This window comes from Lingula anatina, chromosome 5, assembly GCF_051362555.1.
Source record: "Lingula anatina isolate TDL-2025a chromosome 5, LinAna3.0, whole genome shotgun sequence".
Taxonomy (NCBI): Eukaryota; Metazoa; Brachiopoda; class Lingulata; order Lingulida; family Lingulidae; genus Lingula; species Lingula anatina.
Window position 1 is genome coordinate 23367588 of NC_141771.1, and position 25111 is coordinate 23392698.

The 25111-nt window shown below is 35.7% G+C and overlaps 1 protein-coding gene across 1 annotated transcript; it reads left to right on the forward strand.

The window, feature by feature from the left end:
* Nucleotides 1-1847: 1847 nt before the first annotated feature.
* On the forward strand, nucleotides 1848-25111 carry LOC106163696 (kinesin-like protein KIFC3). Its single transcript, XM_087014096.1, is given in 20 exon segments — nucleotides 1848-2413; nucleotides 8161-8584; nucleotides 9858-9972; nucleotides 10322-10399; nucleotides 13769-13857; nucleotides 14144-14336; nucleotides 14632-14866; nucleotides 14966-14972; nucleotides 15283-15423; nucleotides 15906-16109; nucleotides 16550-16729; nucleotides 16957-17151; nucleotides 17662-17745; nucleotides 17986-18097; nucleotides 18461-18645; nucleotides 19198-19302; nucleotides 20155-20285; nucleotides 21560-21677; nucleotides 22070-22199; nucleotides 24916-25111. Coding segments are annotated over 19 exon segments (2367 nt in total). The 5' UTR covers nucleotides 1848-2413; nucleotides 8161-8539; the 3' UTR covers nucleotides 24936-25111.

The window sequence follows — 25111 nt, forward strand, 5'->3', positions numbered from 1 at the left end:
TTTTAATCACATTTAATCCAGCCCATTGAAATACAATGTGAAAATCTACAATACACCCGCAGTCAATAACTTGCCGCGTTTTCGTTGGCTAACTCTAAGGTAATTTTATGTCTCCTCAAATCTGACGTTCCACTGTCATAATTAATTCATTATGGAAATTTAAAAAGAAGCTGGGTAATGAGGAACATGGACCCCTACAACCAGTTCATCTCTTCAGAACTCTTTTCCATGTGAAAAAGATCAGAAACGAAAGAAAGGATTATTTAATAGTTTTATATGGCAATCAATAGAAATAAAAGCATAACGGGGCATGTAAGAGTTCAAATTTATCTATATTTGTGTTTGAAAAATGAACTGAAAAAATTGACCTAAAAAGGACTAGACTTTTTCCCACCTGTTTCTTCTGTACACCATCTCGGCTCATAAAATTTCTATAACAATTATCTCGATTTTCTTGTGTTACACTCATACATGATTTGAAAATAGGATTTATGTCCAACAGAATGGTAAATTGTGTCCGATATTTAAGGCTGGCGATGTACTGTTTACAGTATCATCTCATAGCACTCAAAAATGTGACACGGGTGCAAACGGCTGAATTACGTTGTGAGTCTCAGCAACCACAATGAACAGGCTCTGCACCATATTTTGGTGATGATCCATTAATTCATTTATTAATTAATTGTTTAATAAGTTTATTTATTACTTAGCTATTAACAGATTTTGTTGAAATTTACAGGATAGGTCACAAATGGGCAAAGGAAGAAATGGTTGGATTTTGGTTGTGTTCCATTAATTAATTACTTGAAAATTAAATTTCCAGGATAGCTCACAAATGGACAATGGAAGAAGATTTTGGTAATGATCCATTTATTTATTATTTAATTAATAAATTAATCGATCATGGAACTCCGCAAGGACAAATAATTTAGTATTAATTAATTAAGAATACTGAATAATACTAAATTATGTCCTTGCGGAGGTTGCGCTCTCTGGTTTTCTTCTGCTCAGGTGCATATTTTAGTATTAATCAATTTATAATACTAATACTTAATTAATGATACTTTATAATACGCAATTATTTGTCCTTGCGGGGGTTGCGCTCTCTAGTTTTCTTGCACTGAGATGCATATTTTGGTGTTTGATTTTTTTCTTCCGATGTGTAGACATATCAAAGTTTGCACACAGTTTTACAGAGCGTTGTTTTCAGTCGTTAGCGTTTTTTTTTTTTTTTTTTTTTTTTTTTTTTTTTTGTAATGTTTTAGCCATAAATAAAATCCTCATTTCAGTTACATCCACTGTTAGCTAGACGAAATGGTGACAGGGCATAGTCAAGCATTTTACACAAAACGCGACAAAACTGCATTCTCAGAGAAAGTAATTTGCAGAATCTTTTGTAAAAATATACTTGAGGTTGAGTACAAATTGTGTCAGTAAAATAACCATGCATCTCGTAATAGCCCTTAGCGCAGTTTGATTTTTCTTAGTATTAATATCGTGCAAATATTACACAAAAGGCGTGATATTTTTAAAATTTCTTTCATAAAACCTTCGTTTCTCTTCGCACTCCCCGCACTAGCAGGGCATGGATTTTAAACTTTTCTTGGATTGGCATGCGCACAAAAAGCTATATTTATCACTTTCTGTCTCCAGAGTTAAAAAAAAAGGAGAAATCGCGCTTATATTTTTAACTTCATTTTTTCCTTTTTTTTTTTTCAAATGAACTTAAGCCTATATATATATTGAGTATCAGTAAATATGTATATAATATGTCTTTATTCAGGTGCGCAGCTTTTAAGTGTGTGTGTGCGTGTGTGTGTGTGTGTGTGTGTGTGTGAAGGGGAGGGGGCAAACCATGTGAGGGAATATAAGCGACGGAGGAGGGGGTCCGTTGGTCCCACTGCTTCCTACGCCTATATGTAGGCCCTAAACGTTACCACAAAGCCGCGTGCTAAGCGTACAATAACAATCACGAGCTTTGTTAAATATTAACACTTCTAAAAAATGCACTGACCGAATTACAGTGATAAATACGTCATATCGTCCGTTGTCTATTTGACTTTGCCAAATCTTTATCGGCCCCTTAACATCGTCTTACGCCCTCTTCCTAACTTTACTATCAGCGACAGCTCACGTAAACAACGAACCCGCCTGACTCTAGATCTGGTACGGTGTTGAGTTTAAAACGCTCTAGTCAAAGCAACAAGTCGCATTCATTGACAGCGCCCAACGTAAGCATGAAAAGAGCGGAGATCTGCGAGGCTTTAGCTCCTCTGAAGATTGTCGACTATCCTGAAGTTCCGCCCCCTCCCCCTAAAGGGGTTGTGGTTAAGGTGAGGGTCGGGACAAGGAGGGGTATGTAAATCTATTTCGAAGATCCGCGTTCATACTGCTTGGAGACAAAGGACAGATGGTGAGATATCTGTATGCATTTAGATCGTTTGCACGTGTGTGCGCGTGCGTGCGTGTTTTTGAGAGAGAGAGAGAGGGATTGAAACCATGACCACCTCAGTACAATTGCACATTCATCTGAACCTCTTATATTCTGAACTGAAGTGAACTAGCTTCAACTGATTATCAGTAAGCGATGGTGATAATATCCACAAGTCAAAATCTGGTCACAAGTCACTGGTGATTCTCTATTCTTGATATTATTAACCCAGATATACGAGTATGTCAACAGAAGTAGAGGTGTAACGAAACTGGGGGTCGTGCCATTGTCTCGTGTGCATATATAGCCTTAAACGGTATGACAGGAATGGCAGTCCGCTAGGAACCGTAGTCCGTTCGGCATTATTTAGTACAGGAGACTAACACTTACCTGTAGCAATCAACCGACTAATCATATTATTGGAACCTCGGACTTTCATTTCTCGGACTGCTATTCCTGTCACACCATGACCCTTTGGGAATGACATTAGTTCTTAAATTATGTCGCGTCCATAGGACATAATTACACCGTTTTGGTAACAGATTTATGCGACCGATTAATTCCTTTCTCTTTTGACTCGGTTTGAATAAAAATATGATATTTCGTGTTGTTTATTATGACGCCTTCCATAGACCTTTAATATTGTTGAGATGTTGCAGCTAATAACAATGTCCAAAATGTATGCAGGAACCAAACAAGATGTTTAACTACCAGTAGCTCCAAGTGTGAGTGGAGGATTAATTTTTACTTCTATGCAATGCAATGTGTCTCAAAATGCGTGTTGTTGTTGACACTGAATGTTGAAAAGGAAAAGCATCGAAAAAAACCAACCAAATTTCTATTTGGTGTTTTCACGTTTTTTTTTTCTCCAGACCATAAATTTCAACTGAAATGGTTACTCCGCACGGCTAATCTTATTCGGATATCAGAGTTGAAAGTGAATTTAACTTGTAATTTAAATTAATTACAATGCTGACCGGTCCTACTCTCTGACCACAGTGTCCGTTAGTAGTCTGTTACAAAATTATTGTATCTCCATTTCTTTAGTTTTGTATGCTGTACCTACTATATAAACATACTATCAGAATGTGATTCCGTCCTACCTTCTCCTCAATTTACAGGAGAGCATTAAATCACGGGGAATCTTTTAAAAAAAAGTGACTTTGTTATCTTGACTATGGAAGTAGATGAAATGTAACGTAACTATCCAATAAAATTTACATGTAATCACAAGTTGGACACCAACTCTTGGGTTTACAAATTATATCAGCAGATCAAAGATCTTACACGATTCTTACTCATTATTACTTTATTTACGTAGGCTACTTAGAATGGATGAGAACCTTATATGATAGGGAGGAAACATTGTGGTTCATTCTCAGCTGTTAATTAAAAATTTAAATAGTAAAAAGTATTTCTTATGTATTGATATAAGTTTTTTATGATAAAAACGAATTAATTATAAAATATACTTCATTATAATACATCCGTGTTCACTACTGTGAACTGGTAAACAATAAACTGTACATGTAGTAATGTAGTACTTACATCTAGATTTAAGTGACATTTGGTGAATGAATTGGTAAGTCATTCGATGCACACTTAAATCGGGCATAAGTAAGCACTGCACCTGTGCTATATTTGTTATATTTTGCGTTTTACAGCTATTCACACAAATATCACACTTACTCCACGGGGACTCACTCTGAATGAAAAAACACCTTGTGTCTGTACAGATGTGTCTGTACATATAGCCGTCATCTGCGTCTGTCGTCGCAGTTGCCGTCGTTGCCATCGTCGCCGTCGCCGTGCACTTTTACCGATAACACGATAAGTGGAAAACTGTTTTTTCTTTTTGTTTGAAACTTACAGAACTGATGAATATTCATATGCAGCACCGATAACACGATAAGTGGAAAATCATTTTACCTTTTGGCTTGAAACTTACAGAACTGATGCATATACATAATACGGAGGTCAAGTTCGAAAATCAGCGTGATTGGGTCATTTTTAGTGAATTTAGGCTATTTTTTCTCTTTTTTCAGCATATGTGCAGCACCGATAACACGATAAGTGGAAAACCATTTTACCTTTTGGCTTGAAACTTACAGAACTGATAAATATTCATAATACGCAGGTCAAGTTCGAAAATCAGCACGATCGGGTCACTTATAGGGAATTTATGCTGTTTTTTCACTTTTTTAAGTATATATGCAACACTGATAACACAATATAAGAAAAACAGATCGGCCAATTGTCATTATACTCACAGTAGGGGCCAATCTTACTAAAACGCAGGTTGAGTTTGAAAATCAGCATAATCAGTTCATTATTTTAGAAGTTATGCTGTTTTTTCACATTTCCTCACATTCAATTCTTAGGCATGTTAACAGTCTCATTATTGAACTAATAAGATACGTAAAAGTGTTTGTTTGACATTTCCTGCATCTTTACAACATTGTTAGTTGATTTTTTAAAAATGATGGTAAACTTGTTATCATGTATTGTGTAAAATAGTGTCAAAAATGGAAATAAACTCATATCATTGCAGTTTGTCAGATGCATTCATCCACTATGTTCAGAATCTCAGAATGGAGGAAGTTGGACATTTAACACTGTTCTATTGATACTTTTCCCATCTCATCAATTTTCTTCATTGGTCATATAAAAATGGCAGTAAACTGTTTATTTTATTTTATGTTAAAAAAGTGTTAAAAATGGAAATAAACCCATTTCAGAACAGTGCTGTCTTGTTTACATTTTGGTATTTTCAATATGTGACTTTGAAGTTCCATGGGCCTGAAGACTTTTGCTTGTCACATTTTCTGAATAACCATGATACTAATATTTTATAATTAAAAATTGATGGTCATTATGCTGTAAAACATTATGTAATATTCCATCAAAATTTGAAGAAACCCCTATTTTGGGCACTGCTCCCATGATGACCATTTTAGGAAAATCATGTCACTTACTGTTCTCATACTTACAGGAAAGAAACATGGGACTAAAATACAGCTTCAGTAGGCAATGCAGTCTGTTTGGTAAATTGTTCTGGCAATAAAACAGTTTTTTGTGAAAATTTAATTTTTCACATATTGGCATTTCCAAGGTGTGACTTAGAACCTCCACGGGCTTGAAGACCCATGCTAGTCACATTTTGTGAAAATCCATGACACTTATATTTTATTATTAAAAATCAATGGTCATTATGCTGTAAAGCATTATGTAATGTTGCATCAAAATAGAAGTAAGCGTGAAATTGATATTCAGTTTCATAAATGCTCAAATTACGATAGCACATACAGTATATCCTACGGGAAGTGAATATCGCTTGGATAAAGTTGTAACTAGGCAGTGCTTTTAATAGACACGAGAAGCAGAAGAACTTCTACAGTATTAAGTGGAGGACTTCAGATCTTGATAATAATGATGAAATTTTGTGAATTTTCTTACGCTCTCGAATAAACCATACTTCTTTGTCCTGGTTTATTCTGTGAAATCTGGGCATATTGGCGATCGTTTTAAATGAGAAACTAAGTATTGTCAGTGAAAGTAAGGCACCATTGATATGACTTTTTCACCGGGGCACGTTCGGCCCCGGGGCACGTTCGGCTTTTACTCTATTTTCCACAATTAACACTTTTGGTCCAGCATCGACCCCTTTACGTGTCACTTGATCTATTTAGCGGATTCTACGAAAATAAGGCTTCTGTGGTACACTCCGTTCAGAAGGTATGGTGGAAAAACTTATTTTTCACGAGGAGTTGTTATCTAGTTTTTAAAAATTTTTCCTTAACGTGGGGTTATTTCAAACAACTAGTGTATGTTAAAATGTTATTTGTGATTAAAGTTGATGTTATGCGTTTGAACGCTCTGTTGTTTCAAATGTTAGAATGTTTTCCCGTTGGATTAAATGTGGGGTTTCAATACTGACGTAGTTCAGTTCCTTCATGTTCTGTTATTGATATACTGTTACAAGTCATTTAGTAGATTTGTGGAATAATTTTTTCGCCCCCCCCCCCTCCCCCCCCATCATCAGCAACTGCTGTGCATCAGTCAAAGATGTGCAAAAGAAACAAGGGAGATATTATATACCGACTAATTTATGCCGGTATAAAGTTTCAAACAATCTGCTTTAATTTTGAGTGCCCGTACAATGTTCTGCTGTGCTAGTATATGTTGTATAATCCAATCATTCCTCTGTCACAAAACTACCAAGGTCTTCTAAGTATTGTGGCATACATAACAAATTAAGCATCCAGTTTGGTAGTTGCTATGGATTATTAATATGATGTGGAATTCGATATTGTCATCAAATGCCATTTTGACACAGTTAAATCCATTCCTGATACCCTTACTGAGGTTAGGAATGCTTTAGTGCTGTATTGAATGCAGTTTTAATTTGTTGTTTGATGGTCTAGTATGTTATGAACAATACTACCACCCCTCCAATCAAAAAAGGGATATGTGAATGAATGAATGAAAATGTGAAATGAGTTAATAGATAAATACATGAATAAATTACTGTTAAAATGAATTTAGTTTGTCACTAATGAAAATGGGTCAGTTTTTGTCTAAAAGTTTGGACCAGTTTTTGAGCATAAGTTATTTTTATGAAACATGCCCCTGATGTACTTTTAATAAGAAAAGCTCTCCCAGTCAATTGATTTGTCATCATGACTAATTGGATTGGAGATTGATTAAGCATTATGCTGATTGCTTCTGTACTAGAAAGTACCAGGTAAATGCATGCATTAATAGATACTTCCATCATTTCCACTTTCAATTGGCTGCATTGGTAGAGCCATTAAAAAGGGTTTAGAATTTAGGGTTATAATTAACGAAAGGCATGCCATTTACATGTTGGACCTTAATATAGGAAGAGCAATTTTCCTAAATATGTCAAGTTTTTTTCCCTTGATATGCCTTTTCCTTAAAAACCATTGAGAAAATTAGATCTGCTAGTCTGTTTTTAAATAGAAGTAAAAAATACACCAAAGCTTGTAAAATAAGTTTTAGCTCCTAACCCCCAACTTGTACATCCGATGTAAAATTTTTCATTTTGTGAATTGACATGAAGGAGAGAGCCTGTTTATCGGTCTATGTGCTTTGGTCACATGTACTAGAAGCTGGCCATGGAGTGTGTTTGCTCAGGTAATACAGGTGAACTCTGTTGTAATGTAAGCGGAACAAAGGGCACGCACCCTCCACTGCACGGAGGGCCATTGTGATGGACAAATCAACAGGAAAATCCTAAGAAAATAAAGGAGTAATAGATGTAGGTGGGGTGACTGTGTGCAATACATAGGTTGTACATGCTGTCATTTCTTCACATTTTTAGCTGTCTGAGATCACAAAGTTGAGGTCTTATTGACGAGAACTTTGACTCGACTCTCAGCTTGATATTTTTTCATGGCATTAATTGTTTATATTATTTGAGAATTCCCAATTGGTCTATTTGGGTGTACAGGTGGGATAAGGTTGATTCAGAATCTAATACTTATACTGACTTTAAATAGTGTGGTTTGTGAAATGAAGATTTTAAATTAAAATGAAAAATCCAGGTTAATAATATATGTACAAGTGCAGGTATTGTTTACCAGGATGAGTCACCCAGTAATAATAACAACACAAACATCCCAGCTCCCATGCTGGCTGTGCCTTTATTATACCCAGCCTCTGATATTATCACCTAATTTAAAATGACATTTTTTTCTACCTTCCAGAGAGAAATTCACTGTGGGTCATTAGCCGTCTGTCCACTTCACGAAGGTGGGCCCTTGAAAATCTTGAATATTTGTGAAGAACTTACAAAGAAGCACAAACAAGTGGAACGACTAATTATATAGAGCAGGTTGTAGGGACTTTGTACAAGCTGGTGAACCTTTGGGACTTGGAGAAAATGTTGAGTATTTGAGACTTGTTACAGTTGAAGCAGAATGTAGATGGAGTCTCCATGGAACTGTGGGTGGAGTTGTGAAGGCTTAGGTGAACAGCTGAGCTGTTGACTGTCTAAAAAACTACAGCAGAGAAGGAGAAGTGAGGTTGCCACAGCCAACATCTTCATTGAGGAAGTTTAAGTTTAGGCAACAAAACTAAGAAGACATGGCGTACCAAGTGGTCACCCCCTCTCATATGATGGGATTGAAGGTAAAATAGTACTTTGTCTCTCTCCCTCTCTCTGTCTCTCTCTCCACACCCACACATTAAGTCAACATCACATTTAAGTAAGTGTTTACATAAATGCCAACATTTTCATTATTTTACAGGCACCTTGCATGTTATTCTCATTATTACAACAGGCTTTGCACTTAACATGTGTCACCTTGGTACATATTAACACAGTGATCGTTTGTATGTAGTCTACCTGCACTCATCTGTTTGTTCTGCCAGTTCCTGCTACGTACATGATAAACCTGGTATTTGACCAGTGTTATCTGTGCTAAAGTAATTACTCACTAATCTTTCTGCTTTAATCTCCAAACTGGGGGTAATTTACACATGAATTTTTGATAATGAATCCCAGACTGTGTCACAGTAACATAAGGCATCATTTTTGAGTGATTTTTTATGTTCTCGACAATAACCGCAGAGTGCAGAATGTTGTTTGCCACTCTCAGTATACATTTTAGTGCCTGTTTGATACTGGAATTATTACTCTGAATTGGCTTTAATTATTCTACTTGTCAATTATTTTTTCAAGACCAGTCATTTTGAGACACTGACAAAAACCTTTCTTTAACCCAGCTCAGTTTCAGAGTTTTTTTATCCCTTAATACTCAGGTATATAAATGTCAAAACTGTTTTGTTTGAAAATATATCACAGTATTTGTTCAAATTTATACATGGTTTTGTCTCACACCTGCAGTCAAATAGACTTACCAGAATTATTTCCCTAAAGTGCCACAAGTAATTAGATATGACTTAAGATTATTATTGAAATATTTGCAGGCATTTGCATCTTACCTTGGCTTAAGGTTATTCTAAAATATTTCTAAAGTTAATCCCTGCTAAAGTCCTAATTTATTTAGTGAAATGTCAGTAAATTGGTCAGAGTGACTTGGAGAAATAGTTGAGAAATGTAGCAGTTACTGTGTTCAAAACATCTCAGTGCCCTGAATTATTGAATATGCTTCATTCTTGGCCAAAAAAAAAAAAAAAAAAAGAAAAAAAAAGGAGTAAATATCTCATCGAACATGAAAATTTGTGCAAGTACTATTGCTATTGAACTGGGAGATTTGATTTTATAGTTAACTGTAGTAGATTTTATTGGTTGATGATAAAAAAGTAAAAAGAATAATTACAACATTTTCATTAAATACTATGGTTTCCAATGAATATGGTAAATATGCCAGGAGGCGCAACAAATAAATAAGTGTCTGTCAGCTTTAATTTTTTTTTTTCATCTTCTTCTCTCTCACAGCACAGGGAGCCAGTGTTCAAGACACCTATGACTTTCAGTCCTCGTTTGGTAGGAGAGCAGGCAAGACCATCCCCATCCAGAGTTGATGTGTGGAGGGAACAGCTAGGCTTAGATGGTAAGGAAAGGCTAAATAAACCTGTACATGTACTGTTATGTCCTTAAAAAGCTTATAATGTTACTTTTGTTCGAGAAAAATTTGATCTTGATAGTCTAACATTGAAGTAGAACCACATGTTTTATCACAAATTTCACTGTTTGGAAATTTGTCAATATTTGGGGTTCATATCTTATCAGAGGAGTATAAAAAGTTGTAAAAAGTTCAGTTTATCAGTGTGATTTATGCTTTTGGTATGGCTTTATTTTTTCTACTTATTTATCATTTGAAAATACACAATTTATATTTGAATAATTTGATAAAAATGCTATTATATTGCTGACATTGTATTTCTCTGTTCTGTGCCCAGATGACCCGTATGGATGTAATGGTCAGCCGGACATGCCCAGCTCTGATGAAGAAGAACTAGAGCAGTATCAGCCACAGGGTGAGCAAGTCCACTCAGCCATCTGGGGCTGGTTTTACTGGAAGTCTAAAGTCAGTTTTGGGGCTTACATCTTTGCCTGATAGAGGACTAAATTTTTTTTAATAGTATCAGAGATCTGAATGTCCTTTGTCTGTATATCAAGTTTATTGTACCACCAGCGTAGGCGCTGGCAGTACACATGGTTTTAGTCCCGACCCGCATGTTCCGCCGGCTCCACCGGCTCCGTTGGCTCCGCCGGCTCCTCTGGCTCTGCCGCCATCTCACCGTTACCGCTTCTCCTCCTAGACGGTAAGGGCCTCCGTACCCATCTCTTGGATTTAGGTCACCTATAATCTCAACTCGTTCCACGTAAAATTTGGGCTTTGTCGGTGCTGGGGTCTAGGTGTGGCACTCATTACAATACACCCTTGTCCAAAAATGGCAAAATTAAATGCTATTTATCTACCCTACGGAAGGAATTATGGGAAAAATTTCTACAGACAACATTCCAAAAGTCATATGTGTAGATTTCAAATATGCCCTTAGATTTGACCTTTGACCTTTCTTTCAAGGTCAAACAGGCCAAAATTTTCAAAAAAGACAAAATTTTTTACGAAAAAAAAATTATTTGCGCTGTTATTCAGACACTACACAGACTTAACCAATAATATTATTGGAAAGTGTTACCCTTCAGGTCATCTTTCATCTCCGTGAATTTGGGGTCAATCGGTGCATTTTCATGGGAGGAGCGGCCATAAGATACCGAAACTGAAAACTGTCTCTTATTCGGGAGCCGTTAATGCTAGAGACCCATTCTTTTTTGCATTTTGTAGAGCATGTAAAGCCCAACACTGGGGTGGTCTCCATTTTTTTGTATCCCATACAGTTTTTGAGTTACGCTGTATCAAAAAGTACATATTGGTGGTGAAAGCAAAATGTGCAGTACGGTAATGGATAATAAATTTTGAACCCCGGGAAAATGAAACATAAGGCTTGGAGAGGCAGACAACTTCTGGTCAAAAATGACATTAATTCATGAAATTTGAACATCTGGAACTTCTGAGCACCTCCCATTTCAAGAATTTCAACCAAAATGACCTTTTCTTTATTTTAATTAATTTTTCTGTACAAAATTTATGGCACATTATTGTAACTCCAAAATTATAACATTTAGTCCCTTATATCTTCAAAACTGGCAGAGAGAGGTCCATATTTACTATTGAACTTGAATAGGAAGTCATATACTGGCAATCTAAATGTGACCTTGAATTTGACCTTTGACCTACTTTTCATCATGAATTGAACTTTGCAAATTTTGGTTCCCTTTTCTCTCTAAAACTGGCAAAGATAGGTCCATAGTTACTATTGAAGTTGAATAGGAAGTCATATACAGATAATTTTACTCTGACCTTGAAATTGACCTTTGACCTACTTTATACCTAAACTAAACTTTGCACCTTTTTTAATGCTTACACTTTCAAAACTGCGGAGATACGACATAGTTACAATTGAATTTGAATAGAAAGTCATTAGAGGCAATTAACTGTGACCTTAAAATTGACCTTTGACCTACTTTTCACATGAACTGAACTTTGCGAAGTTTGGTTCCCTTTTATCTCCAAAACTGGCAACGATACGTCCATAGTTATTATTGAATTTGAATATGAAGTCATTAAAGACAATTTACTGTGACCTTAAAATTGACCTTTGACCTACTTTTTACCATGAACTTAACTTGGCAAATTTTATTTCCCTTTTATCTCCAAAACTGGCAAAGATACGCCCATAGTTACTATTGAATTTGAATAGAAAGTCATTAGAGGCAATTTACTGTGACCTTAAAATTGACCTTTGACCTACTTATCACCATGAACTGAACTTTGCTAATATCTTTCCCTTTTAACTCCAAACCTGGCAGAGATAGGTCCATAGTTACTATTAAAGTTGAATAGGAAGTCATATACTTGTAATCTTACTCTGACCTTGAAATTGACCTTTGACCTACTTTACACCATAAACTGAACTTTTTAATGCTTTTATTTTCAAAACTGGCAGAGATACGTCCATAGTTACTATTGAATTTGAATAGAAAGTCATTAGAGGCAATTTACTGTGACCTTAAAATTGACCTTTGACCTACTTTTCACCATGAACTGAACTTGGCAAATTTTGTTCCCTTTTATCTCCAAAACTGGCAAAGATACGCCCATAGTTACTATTGAATTTGAATAGAAAGTCATTAGAGGCAATTTACTGTGACCTTAAAATTGAACTTTGACCTACTTATCACCATGAACTGAACTTTGCTAATATCTTTCCCTTTTAACTCCAAACCTGGCAGAGATAGGTCCATAGTTACTATTAAAGTTGAATAGGAAGTCATATACTTGTAATCTTACTCTGACCTTGAAATTGACCTTTGACCTACTTTACACCATAAACTGAACTTTTTAATGCTTTTATTTTCAAAACTGGCAGAGATACGCCCATAGTTACTATTGAATTTGAATAGAAAGTCATTAGAGGCAATTTACTGTGACCTTAAAATTGACCTTTGACCTACTTTTCACCATGAACTGAACTTGGCAAATTTTGTTCCCTTTTATCTCCAAAACAAGCAGAGATAGGTCCATAGTTACTATTGATCTTGAATAGGAAGTCATACACCCCATTCTCATAGATTAGATCGACCTACATTGGATCGACCTAACTCCCTGGGGGTTCACGCTAAATAGCTGTCAGCCGGGCGGACACGAAAGTTAATTACCCCTTAAAGCTTGTAGTAGGCGGGGACGGACACTTAAGGGGGATTATCTGACAGTAATCTAGTGAGACTCCCCGCGGTGATAGATCGATCTAAAAGTTGTGAGAACAGAGCCATATACTGGCAATCTAAAGTTGACCTTGAAATTGACCTTTGACCTACTTTTCATCGTGAATTGAACTTTGCAAATTTTTGTTCCCTTTTATCTCCAAAACTGGCAGAGATAGGTCCATAGTTACTATTGAACTTGAATAGGAAGTCATATACTGGAAATTTACTGTGACCTTGAAATTGACCTTTGACCTACGATGAACTGAACTTTGATTGTACCATTTTTAGTTATATATATTTTTTGCATATTTTGATAATTCTTGTAGATTGCATTTTTTACAGCTTGTCAAGCACAAGACTGGGGGGGTCCCTTTTTTTGTGGGGGGGGGGGGGGTCTATACGAATGCGCTTACTCCAGCTGGTGGTACAATATTCGGAGGCGGTATCGCCTCTCTGATCCTCTAGTTCATTGATAATTTCACAAATTTTATTAAGTAAATGAGTAAATAAATCTTACATCAATTTTATTATTATTATTATTATTATTATTATTATTATTATTATTATTATTCTAGAGACATGTTCTATGATAGAGTACCAGGCCCTGAAGAAAGAGTTGGAGGAGAGGAATTCACAGAGAGATGAACTGTTGTACAAAATTAAGGTGAGGACAAAAAAGAAGGCATTTATAAAGATGTATGCACATTGTTACACACTTGGAAATGAGAAAGAATAAAAAAAACAGGTATTTTAAATCAGAGCATTTAAAGAAGTGTTCAGAAGGTGGACAGTTCAAGATTAGTGTTTAAAGATATATACTTACTGTCAGAAGCTAAACTTTCTTTTTATATTTGAATATTTTTCAGCAGAGTTTAAATTACTTAGGCTTGGCATAAAAAGTAAAGAAAAAATGGAGAAAACGTTGAAATAATGATGTTATTCTGCTTCAGATGTTGAATGACAAAGGAAAGAATTACAAGGCTCGTCTTGTCAAAGAGGAGAACAACAAGAAGCAACAGATCAAGATTATGAGGAAAACGCACGAATCTCACTTAGAGGCCAAACAAAACCTAGTCCAAAACTTACAAGATGTCATAGATGAGCAGGAAGCTAAAATCTTCCAGCTGGAAGCAGAAATTAAAGGTAATAGGCTGTGACATGATGTATGTGAGCATGTTGTGGGCCTTTGTTTGTGCCTGCCTGTGAGTGCGTGCGTGTTTGCATAAACATGCATATGCATGTACATGCAAGTTTGAGGAAAAAGTATCTTGTATGAAATCTACTTGATATAATGTATATGCCTACATACCAATGTTGCATATTGATAAGCATATTTTCATCAGTAATGCTGAACACGCACCATTCTTTTGAGGCTACTAGTAGATGATTTTTCAACCTGTTTATATAGTTTGCATCATTTAGTTAACTTTTTTCACAGGGGATACAAGTCGCAGATCGAAACCTCCATCTGCAGTGAACAAGTTGGTTGATCAGATTCAGCATTTAGAGTCAGAAAAGGCTGAGTTGACAGGACAGTTACTCACAGCTCAGGCAGAGCTCCAAAATTTCCGCTCAGAGAAAGAGGAACAGGATAGGACTACCAAAAGTGCAATAAATAAATTGGAGAAAGACAATAGGTCATTGCAAGAGGAGGTAGTAGGCCTCAGAAACAGGTAAATGTTTTGATATAGTTATCAGTGTATATTTTGATTCATCATATATAGGATTTGCTACAACCATATCCCCTTAAAGTGCAATTTTGATGGTTTTAGGTTGAATGTAATTTTAAGTCTAACCAGTCTGATTTTGGTATCAATCAGTGCATATTTTGGGGAGTGACAATTAACACAAGGTGCCATAGTTAGATTTGAATCCAGCAGAGAATTTCCTAAGCTGTGGTATGCACTCAAAGTTCAATGATGATAGTTTCTTTAAACAATTAAAACTCACAATTTTTCCACAGTGACTCCAATATTTCATTGTCTCAACAGTGGTAATAACTCTTAGGTTTCAGTCCTTGTTTCTAGAGACAAACATTGTAACAGAAATTAATTATAAAAATTATAGTTGGTATTTATTTTCTCTTCAGGGCAATGGCAGCACAGACACAGAGAAACAACTGCTGAAATTAGAGCAGGACTGCGACAGACTGCAGATGGAGCTTTCCGAGTCCCGCAGACTGCAGCCCAAACAACCTTATAATTATGCTGCAGAGAATGCTAAAATAAAGGTCGGTTACAGTGATTTTTATTTGTATTATCAATTATTACTTTTATAGTATTATTTTACTATTATTGGAACTACTTATTGTCAGCATTTATTTGTTTGTTTGTTTGTTTATTTTTGAAGTAAGGGGCAATTTGCCTGACTTGGGTTTTATACTGAAACTCTTCTTGAAGTTAATTCTCTTTGAATTTTACAAGTAAAAGAAATATGCTGTAAATGTTTAGTGTCTGATCTATAGATTCAAAAGTCTGTGTAAATGATTTTGTCATTGACTGCTTTATTGCAATCTTACCCATGAAAAAATGTGATAATTACTCTCTTTTACTGTAACAGAATAAGACTGTGACAGTTGAATGTGGTTAAAACAGTATGTTTTATGACATATTTGTGACATATTTAAGTTTTAGTGGTACTGTAAGGTAATGTCTAACAACTGTTGAAATACTTCAACTTTTTTTCCACACAAAAAAAAACAAAACAAAACAGAAATTAGAAGAAGAAAATGAGCACTTGAAAAACAGGGTGCTGGAACTGGAGACAGACTGTGCTATAAAACAGAAAGAGCTCTCGGACTTAAAGCTCAAACACAAGGAAGACATTCACAGGCTGACCTCAGAGAATGTTGGTGTGAACAAGCAGCTCCGTCAGATGAGACAAGATCTCACCTCCCAACAGAGCAAAGAACCTCAGGTGGGAAGTAATATGAAAAATGCTAATAATGATAATAATAATGATAATAATACTTTTTAGCTTTGTAGTTTTATTCAATGTAAAATATTAAACTATCCGAGGAAGACTTTGGCTTAAAACAGTCAAAAGACAGAGTTAGACTAAATTTATTGGAGGACAATGTGTTAGGCCAATAGTTACTTCAGTACTATTGAATTATCCTAATTGGAATTAACACCAGAATTTTTGGTCAACATTTCTTTTGTGCTTCCCCCCTCCCCTTCCCCCTACAAAACCACACATAATTCATGTTTCTCCATGATACACAGGACTAGAACTAGACCAAAGGTTATGGTCTAAAGGTCAAAGCCAACTTTCAGTCATAAGCCCTTATGTGAAACTGCCCCCAACTTATCTAAGGTGAAAACAAGGTTTGATGCATGTTTCTCCTTGACCAACAGGTCCACACCAAGGTCAAGAAGGTCGAAGTCGAGTCCGAGGCCAGTAAGAAGGCACTGGCAGAAGCCATGGCCGAGAAGGATAAGCTACGCAATCAGATCACGACATACCAAAGAATGTACAATGACAGCAACAAACAGTTGACTGCAGAGAAAATCAAAGTCACTGATCTTGAAAAGAGGGTATGTGTCAATTAGGGTAGAAGGTATGTGTTGTTGACAGTATGAAATGCATGGTCCAATGAAAATTTTATCCTGTTTATCCAAAATATTTCATTAGAACTGGTAGAGAACTTTTTGAGATATGATGTCCACGCATACTTATCAACGCCAATAAAAACACAACCTTTTTCACTGGCAGAGGTAATTATTTATTTCACAGTTCTTTTAAAATCCTTCCTCCCATCCAGTTAAAGGAGTACGAGAAGCAGATGGAGGTTGTCAAGTCAGAGATGATGAGGGAGATGAAACAGCTGGAGCAGACCAAGTCCCATGCCGTGGACCAGGCTGCCAAGAGGGCCGAGGAGAAGATGATGTCCCTGAATACCAACTACACACGGGCCAAGCTGGGACTCCACTTGCTCTGGCCTCAGTTTACGCAACTGGTGAGGAAGTCAGCTTGCAGTACATTATATTGTCATTTGTCACCCAAAGTAACTGATTTGCACTTTGATTGTAGAATCATCTGTGGATTATTACATGTTAAACTTGTCTTATTACAGTTAATGTAGTTATAGAATATATTGGATGGTGATTGTTAAAATGTAGAGATATAGATGAGATGATGATGATGATAATAATAATTACAGAAGGCTATTCCACAGTATATTATCATATACTCTCTAGAATATCTTCACCTGCTAAGGGGGGTGGGATGTATGCATCTTCCCTTAAATTAAGAAAGTAGGAATTGTGAGAAATTTTTGCATTTTGATTAAAATGGGATGGAAATTGCTTCAGTAAAATATTTTACAAGTGACAAGCTATTTTAACCTGTAAACCCACTAAATCAGATACCTAATGAAATATAAGTACATTTGTGCATGAGGGTAGCATGGACATATCACCATGTAAAAAACCACATCCTCTATAAAAGCTTGTTTTCTTTCTTTCAGGTGAAGGAGCACAAAGCATTGAAGAAGGACATGTCTGCCTTTCCTCTCCTCATTAAGCAAACCGTGGTAATGACACTGAAAGAGGTAACCATTGTTATATGCTTTGGCATACATGTGATAAAATTGGTCGCACTAAGAGTAACTTTCAGGTCTGCTGCTTGTTTAATGAAGTTATATGATGAACAGATGTAATTATATTTCATGAAAACAGACACTTACATTCAACAAATCCAATAACACATATTAAAACATTACATGATCTTATGACTGGAAATAGTAACAAGAATCGGGTTGTTATGACTATGCCACATGTATTTCTTACAGATTAGCAAAGCTGTCCATAATGTCAGTGAGTACAACAAGGAACTAGTCAGGAAGTACAAGAAGGAGATGCAGTTGAGGAAGAAATACCACAATGAGCTTGTGGAACTCAAAGGTAGTTGGCACTGCTAGAGACAATAGATAGTTCAAACTGTAAACTTTTCAATCTCCATTGTAAAGATTTTATATATGAGACCTATTTTAGTAAACCTTGTGTATTTTGCCAAATTAAAGTTTGAAAACATTCTATCAGCTGCATTTATCACTTATTAATTACATTAATTTGTCACTCGACAGCTGAAAGGAGAGTTTATTGTTTCTTTTATAAAGATGGTATAAAATAAATAGTTTCTAAAGAGACAAAACTAGTTGAAACACCATGCCCATTTAGAAGGGTAACTTTTTTTTCAAAATGTGATATTAATTCACTTTTTCTATGGACAAACTTCATTTCATTTGATCCCTACCCCAATTTCAGGAAACATCCGTGTTTTCTGTCGTGTCCGTCCAAACATCCGTGAAGATGGCAGTGGTCAGCAGGCCCAGTCAGTGGTCAGTTATGACTAGGATGATGATGGACTGCTGTTCCTCAATAACAAAGGTGGATGTGTCCAGACATTTGAGATGGACAAGGTCTTCACTGAAGACAGCACTCAAACAGAGGTTTGCTTTTTCTTTCTTTCTTTCTTTCTTTCTTTCTTTCTTTCTTTCTTTCTTTAGTTCAGGTCTAAATTGTTGTTACAGTTATACATGTATGGGCATATCTATTGGGCACAGGTATGTGAGTGTGAGAAGTGGGTTCTTAATTTTTCCATCAGACATTGTATGATTGAGCTTCTATTCACTTTTTGTAATTATTGAAAACTTTTCGCTGAAAACTCTGGCAGCCTGCTAAGAGCAAACAGACACATGAAGATATTTTAAATTATTGAATGAATTTTTTTAATGTTTGCTTTGAAAAATAAAAAAAAAGAATATTTATACGTCATTTTTTTTTTTTTTTTTTTTTTTTTTTTTTGCCTAGCTGATATTGGGTCTCACCTTTTAAAGGTCTCATGTCTTATAAGAATGAAAAATGTAAGGCATTTTTATATCAGCTCATTGAAAAGCAGTTCATTAGTGGAGAATTTTTAAATTTTGTGTTTTTCCTTGTATTTATTCAAATTCTCCTAGACATATTAACAATGATATAATTTTGGTACTTAATATATCCAGGTATTTGATGAAGTGAAGGCATTGGTGACATGCTGTGTTGATGGTTATAATGTCTGCATATTTGCTTATGGTCAGACAGGGTCTAGAAAGACATATACCATGGAGGTAGGTAACTGTACACACTAGCATGTGTGACTTAATAGACATATATCTTTAGCTGGTATGTAGTTGTATATGTAAAGAATGATTTGGTCAAATATTGATAATAGTCGTTACCTAATCATTTATTGACATTTTCCTTTTGATAATTTGTTTTACTCTCAGCTTTAAAAAGATGGATGTATACATGATTACTATTTTGACTTTAGCATGCCAATTAATTTTTTTTTTTTTATTGATTTTACAAGTGTCACCACTGTCTCATTATCAGTTGTCACAATTGCCCTCCTTCATTGTGACATTATGTCTCTGTCACTGTCACAAACTCTTCATTGTGCCAGAAATGTTTGTCATTTTGTGACTGTCTTCATTGTGCAACATTGTCCACATTGTGTCATAATTTCCACATTGTTTCATTATGTTCTCATTATGTCACATTGTCTTCATTGTGTAATATTGTCCTCATTGTGTCATATTGCCCTCAATTTGTCACACTGGCCTCATGTCACATTGTCCTTATGTCACATTGTCCCCATTGTGTCACTGTGTCCACATTGTGTCACACTGACCTCATTGTGTCACACTGTCATCATTATGTCACTTTGTCCTCATTGTGTCATATTGCCCTCAATTTGGCACACTGGCCTCATGTCACATTGTCCTTATGTCACATTGTCTCCATTGTGTCACTGTGTCCACATTGTGTCACACTGACCTCATTGTGTCACACTGTCATCATTATGTCACATTGTCCTCATTGTGTCACTGTGTCCACATTGTGTCACACTGACCTCATTGTGTCACACTGTCATCATTATGTCACATTGTCCTCATTGTGTCATATTGCCCTCCTTCCAGGGACCCAGTGAGGACCCAGGTATCAACCAGAGAGGACTGATGGAGCTGTTCAGGGAGACTGCTGACAGGGCTCTGGAGTGGCAGTATGACATCACAGTCAGTGTAATGGAGATCTACACTGAAATGATCAGGTAAAGTGTGACATCACAGTCAGTGTGATGGAGATCTTCAATGAAATGATCAGGTAAAGTGTGACATCACAGTCAGCGTGATGGAGATCTACAATGAAATGATCAGTAGTGTTATGTCACAGTCAGTGTGATGGAGATCTACAATGAAATGATCAGGTAAAGTGTGACATCACAGTCAGTGTGATGGAGATCTACAATGAAATGATCAGGTAAAGTGTGACATCACAGTCAGTGTGATGGAGATCTACAATGAAATGATCAGTTAAAGTGTGACATCACATGATGGAGATCTACAATGAAATGATCAGGTAAAGTGTGACATCACATGATGGAGATGTACAATGAAATGATCAGGTAAAGTTGTGATGTCACAGTCAGTGTGATGGAGATCTACAATGAAATGATCAGGTAAAGTGTGACATCACAGTCAGTGTGATGGAGATCTACAATGAAATGATCAGGTAAAGTGTGACATCACAGTCAGTGTGATGGAGATCTACAATGAAATGATCAGGTAAAGTGTGACATCACAGTCAGTGTGATGGAGATGTACAATGAAATGATCAGGTAAAGTGTGACATCACAGTCAGTGTAATGGAGATCTACAATGAAATGATCAGGTAAAGTGTGACATCACAGTCAGTGTGATGGAGATCTACAATGAAATGATCAGGTAAAGTGTGACATCACAGTCAGTGTGATGGAGATCTACAATGAAATGATCAGGTAAAGTGTGACATCACAGTCAGTGTGATGGAGATCTACAATGAAATGATCAGGTAAAGTGTGACATCACAGTCAGTGTGATGGAGATCTACAATGAAATGATCAGGTAAAGTGTGATGTCACAGTCAGTGTGATGGAGATCTACAGTAGCACTACTATTTTCTGGTAATTGACTGATAAATTATGCGTTGGAGTATAGTAAAAAAACATTGGAATTTTCAAAATTGGTCTGGATTTATCTGGAATTTAGCAGTAAGATTTATTTCATTGATCATATATGTCATCAAGCTCCTTAAATATGATACTTTACATAGGCACGACTCTAGAACAATATCAGTAATTAAATATATTATATAAAGTCCATGTTAAATATTTATATAAATTAAAAAGTATATATAATTAATGTGATATAAATATGAATTTTATTAAATATCAGATACTTGATGAGTTCTTAGCCCATCTATGAAACAGATGTAAAGACGATCAGTCCCAAATCTGGTAGATAACAGTATAACATACAATATGATTTTAATGTTATCAATCCCCAGAGACCTTTTGAGTTCTGACCCCAGCTACAAGATGGAGGTGAAGATGAGCCCTGAGGGGGGTCTGTATGTCCCAGGGCTGACCACCATCAGGGTCCAGTCTGTGGAGGATATTAATGAGGTGAGGACATCGACTAAGTTACCATGCCAACATGATATAAGGTGCTTTGGTCACACATTTATGGAATTGCAATCTGTACAAACATAAGCATGTGCTCGTCCATATATTTTGGTATATTGTCCTTCTGGCTGAAAAGACTAAAATTTATTGGCATGCACATATAGACAGATGGACAGCACGCACACGTGCACACACACTTGCATGCACTGTTTTAAATGAAATGTGTGCATGGATTGGAAAAGTTGGTTATCGATCTTTAAAAGCATCAAAATGACAATTAAAAATGTGTATATTATAGTATTTCACACCAGTACTTTGCCATCTTCATCAATAGCAGACAGCCTGTTGTTTTAAAAGACTTCCTGTGAGAGTGTATATCTTGTTCCTTTCAGACCTTTGCCCTAGGACACAGGAACAGAGCGACAGCATGCACGAACATGAATGAGCACTCCTCCCGCTCGCATGCTCTGCTCTGTGTGAACGTGATTGGGAGGAACAAAACTACTGGAGCCAAGACTGTGGGTGAGTAGAAATGGTAAAATCAATAAAAATAGATAAAACAATTCTTTATTTCAGATACACAGCTCTGTTTTTTTTATGTACAGACACAGATGTGTCTGTACATATTCCCATCACCTGCGTCTGTCGTCGCCAGCGCCGTGCACTTTCCTTGTAAACACGATAAGTGGAAGGCAGTTTTACTTTTTGGCTTTATATTTACAGAGCTAATGAATATTCATAAAACGCAGGTCAAGTTCGAAAATTAGCATGATCGGGTCATTATTGTAGAAGTTATGCTGTTTTTTCACTTTTCAGCATATATGCAACACTGTAAACACATTTCAAGGAAAACCGATAGGCCTGTTGTCATGAAACTTACAGGTGTAATCGATCTTACTAAAACGCAGGTCAAGTTCAAAAAATTGGCATGATCGGGCCACAATTTTAGTAGTTATGCTTTTTTTTTTCACTTTTCAGCATATATGCAACACTGTAAACACAATATAAGAAAAACAGATAGGCCAATTGTCATTAAACTCACAGGAGTGGTCAATCCTGTTAAAACGCAGGTTGAGTTAAAAAAATCAGCATAAACAGGCCATTATTTTAGAAGTTATGCTGTTTTTTCACATTTCCTCAGATTCAATTCTTAGGCATGTTAACAGTTTCATTATTTAATTAATAAGATATGTAAAAGTGTTTGTTTGACATTTCCTGCATCTTTACAACATTGTTAGTTGATTTTGTAAAAATGATGGTAAACTTTTTGTCGTGTATTATGTAATAAAGTTTCAAAAATGGAAATAAACTCATATCATTGCAGTTTGTCAGATTCAATCATTCACTATGTTCAGAATCTCAGAATGGAAGAAATTGGACATTTAACACTGCTCTATTGATATTTTTCCCATCTCATCAATTTTCTTAGTTGATCATATAAAAACAGTAGTAAACTGTTAATTTTGTTTTATGTTAGAAATTGTTAAAACTGGAAAAAAAAAAAAACATTTCAGAACATTGCTGTCTTGTTTACATTTTGGCATTTTCAAGTTGTGACTTTGAAGTTCCATCAGCCTGAAGACCTTTGCTAGTCACATTTTCTGAATATCCATAATACTAATATTTTATTATTAAAATTGATGATCATTATGCTGTTAAACATTATGTAATATTGCATCAAAATTTGAAAAAAAAAAACTATTTTGGGCACTGCTCCCATGATGACCATTTAAGAAAAAACATGTCACTTACTGTTCTCAAACTTACAGGAAAGAAACATGGGACTAAAATACAGCTTCAGTAGGCAATGCAGTCTGTCTGGTAATTCTTACTGCCAGTTAAACGTTTTTTTTTTTTTTTCTTTTGTGAAAATTTAATTTTTCACATATTTTCAAGGTGTGACTTTGAAGTTCCACGGGCTTGAAGACCCATGCTAGTCACATTTTCTGAAAATCCATGATACGTATATTTTATTATTAAAAATTAACAGTCATTATGCTGTTAACCATTATGTAATATGGCATCAGAATAGAAGAAAACACAATTTTGGGTGCTGCTGCCATGATGACCATTATGGGAAAACCATGTTACTTATGATTGCCAAACTTTCAAAAAAGAAATACAGGAGTAAAATGCAGCCTGAGTTGGAAAAACAGTCTAATTGGCTTCTTTTTCTGGAAGTTATACATTTTCAAAGTGTGAACTTGTTACACATTTTACTTACATTGGTATTACCTGTTGAGCATAATTAAAATTTGATGTTGAATTTGCAGTTTAACATAATGTACTTTCGCATCAGAATTGACAGTAGCCTATTTTGTGCATAGTTATTTCCTGTTTTTTGTCTGTACATTTGACAGCTTTGCTGCCTTGTTTTAAAATTAGATTGCAAATTACCTGAGCTTATAAATGGTATAAATTACACATTGCTAAAAGAGAGATTTGAAAGGGATGTCATATATGCGACCTGTGATCAGGCTGGTCACAGTTTTGCCAGCACTGCAGCTAGACAGTGGTTACTGTGGCACCCCTGGCGCATTGTGATATGTATACCTATTATAGATTGCATTAATTCTGAAAAAATAATTTGATATTTCTCCTTATAGTTATTATGACTTTCTGAACACAAATATGCCCTTTTTTAGGAAACTCTGCTTCTCTCTCTCCCTCCCCTCTATCTCCCTCTCTCTCTCTCTCTCTCTCTCTCTCTCTCTCTCTCTCCATAGAAATTGGAATATTCCAAGTGCATTATGTCTGATATTCCCATCATGATATGCATATTATAATATTTAAAATGCCTGATTGCCAATATTGTAACTTATCATACTCGTTATATAATAAATAATAATAACAATAATGTTCATTTGCAACCAAAATACCAGTAGTCAGATTGTAAAACTATTAATTGTTATATTCACTTGATAAGAATAAGATAAATAAAATTGTTAATTGTTTTTAAAAAGTGCTTAGGTGAAATAAAACATTTATTATTTATTTAACTATATTTATTGATGGTAAAATGGTAGGTCTATGTAAACTTTATCTTCTCCGGGGCCCTCATGAGGCTAGTAAAAGTACACAAATAAAACCTCCATTAAATTAGTGAAAAATATAAAGTATTGTATTGACTAATAAATCATACATTGTCCAAATTGTTTCCATTGTCTAAAGACAGTAAATATACATCACCTTATATTACCTGTATCACCTGTTGATGATGGCATACCTTTCGCTTCAGGAATACCTGTGGTATGCTAGGAAAAAGCAGAGCTGTAACACTATGAACACTGCTAAAATAAGCAATGTTACCAACTCGTCAGACCCACGGTGGGTGAACTGCCGCGTCTTTGTCGGCAACCTTAACACATTTCAGTTGAAGAAGGAAGATGTGGAGAATATATTTGCCTGCTATGGGCCAGTGGCTGGGATCTCCA